The 2500-nt window shown below is 37.1% G+C and overlaps 1 protein-coding gene across 1 annotated transcript in view; it reads right to left on the reverse strand.

The window, feature by feature from the left end:
* Nucleotides 1-2500, reverse strand: part of LOC143017452 (uncharacterized) — a 7466-nt gene that overhangs the window by 4827 nt on the left and 139 nt on the right. The window contains exons 2-3 of the mRNA XM_076172211.1: nt 1214-1360; nt 7-128 (exon numbers count right to left, since the gene is read on the reverse strand). Of these exons, the coding sequence (XP_076028326.1) occupies nt 7-128; nt 1214-1360 (269 nt within the window). The remainder of the gene's footprint in view (nt 1-6; nt 129-1213; nt 1361-2500) is intronic.

The raw sequence follows: 2500 nt of genomic DNA on the forward strand, positions 1-2500 counted from the left end.
AATTACCATTCCAAATTTCTGTTCATAAAACTTTCCATTAAATTCAAATTTACAATCCTTAATGCACAACTTAATAAGGTCAATAATTATTTTGGTATCGTAAGCTATGTTATGTTTGGGAAGTTCATCTGCAAGAAATTCAAGTCATTAATGGGAACTTTTGTGAATAACGAAATTATATCAAAACTAACTAATTTGAAAACATGATTTAACTCTAAACAGTTTAATTGGTCAATTTAATCAACATTGTTTTTTTATGTTCGTTCCAGAGATTTTTTCTATTAATGAGTTTAACAAAGTTACTACCCATTTTGATAATTTGTAAGAAGCCGATCCTATTGATCTAATAATGGGCTTAATAAGATTGTTTTCTTTGTGGACTTTAACCTATACATGTATGGTAAAGGTGGGGAAATGGTCATTAACTTTTTACATAAGGTGTCCTCGTTTTTTAATAAACTTTTTATTTTCTTGTTAAAAGCTTTAGTTTCCCTCGTGCAACAAGTGTCTGTGCTGCTTCCAAATAGCTGAGAAGGTGACCAAAAGTCATTTGGTACGATTTTCTCTTTTTTAATTCTCAAATACGTATTTCAACCTTACTTGGTCATCCTCAGGGAGGGAGTTGCAATGGTTGGTGAGTACATTGGTATATATAAAGGAGGTACATTGGCCGAACATTGGGAGAGGTCAATTTAATTAGCCGTGATCCGTAACGCTGCGTACGTTGAAGTAGCAACTTTCTTGTGGATTATGGAAAGGGGTGTTATTGTTTGTGTTGTGTGCATCTACTGCTTTGGAGTGTGGTTGTGGGCATGAGTTGTATGTTAATGGAAGGTTTTTCGATGTAAATGTTCACTGCTTCGGCCATCTTAAGGCGAAGGGGGTCGTGAGCTTTGTAGATGATTTTAGTGTTTTCGTTTAGTGTTGATGGTGGTTTTGTGTTCGTTTATCATGTGTGTCTTGATGGCGCCATTCTGGAGATGGTATGTGAGTCTTTTGGAGAGGGTCATAGAGGTCATGCCAATGTATGAGGAGGTGCGATTCTGACAATCACCGACAGGGCAATCAAACTTATACACGACGTTGACTTCTTGTAGAGGAGGAGTGGGGGGCTGGATGTTGATCTTCATTACCAGGGTGTGTGTTTTAGATGCTTTTTAGTATACAATTAGGCGTATCTTAGTGTCTGGGTTGTTGGTGGGTGGAATGTTACGTGTGATGATATGGCGGAGTGTTCTTTCGTCTTCTTTGTAGCCGGTATTCATGTGTTCTTTGTAGTACAAATCCAGTGTTGTTATATTGGTGTTTGTGGGTGTTGGTTGAGCGGTAAAGGAGTTTCTCTTGTCTGATTTGAGGGCGTCTGTCCTTAAACGGGATGTAAGTATGAATTATCTTAGTAAGCGTATTTTGAAATATTTCCCACATCTGATCTTTTGCTTAATTTTGCCTCCCAATCTGTAAGCTGAAGCTCCTGACGTAGTCCTATGAATTGAGCTTTTCTTAAATTGGGTATTTTAGATATACAAGTATCTATTCTAATTTTTTCTAGCAGTTTGAATCTAAGGTGTGATCACTACTTGCAATGGTTTCACCAACTTCTACATCGGATATCATGCTTTCGCGGCTAGTGATCAATAGATCGAGTAAGTTTCCATGTCCTATGGGCTCTTTTACATGCTGAACTAAGTAATTGTCACCAAGAAAATCTATCAATCGACTACCAACATGGCCATGTTCAAGGGTCATACAATTAATGTTAGTCAAATTAAAATATCCCATATTAATAAGTCCCGGTTGCAGAAACTAGACAGATCATGAAACAATAGTTTGTCGGCTGCTAATGATAATAATTTTGGCCTATATATTACACCTACATTTGTTTGGGTTGATTATGATTCTACCCAGAAACTATCATATACATCCTGTTTCACTTTCTCTAAAACACAGGCATGGACATTGCTTTTAACGTACAACAGAACACCCCCCACTTTTCTTGTGGATTTATCCTGATGAAAATGTTTAAATCCCGCAATATTAAATTGTGCGTTATATCTTCCATTATCTAGTTTATTAACGTACTTCCATACATCTTGACAAAATACACACACACACACACACACACACACACACACACACACACACACACACACACACACACACACACACACAGATACACACACGCATATATATATATATATATACATATATATATACTGTATGTATATATATATATATATAATATACATATATGTACACGATTATATATGGAAGAAATCGCATTTGAATAATTAAGCCTCTTTGTTGACGAAGAAACAAGCGCCAGCTTCGCTGCCATGGCTAAGCCCTAGGCGCTTGAACTGCGGCGCTGCTCGCTTTGCTCGCATGAAACCTCACTATACTCTTTCCGACAGAGAATGATTTACTTTTCCCGTATAACTCGGGGAAGGCCTCCTTATGTTCAACTCAAAAGGCTGTTGCTAACTTTCTCTATCAGTTCCTT

This window comes from Oratosquilla oratoria, chromosome 3, assembly GCF_046742065.1.
Source record: "Oratosquilla oratoria isolate Oo_2021 chromosome 3, ASM4674206v1, whole genome shotgun sequence".
NCBI lineage: Eukaryota > Metazoa > Arthropoda > Malacostraca > Stomatopoda > Squillidae > Oratosquilla > Oratosquilla oratoria.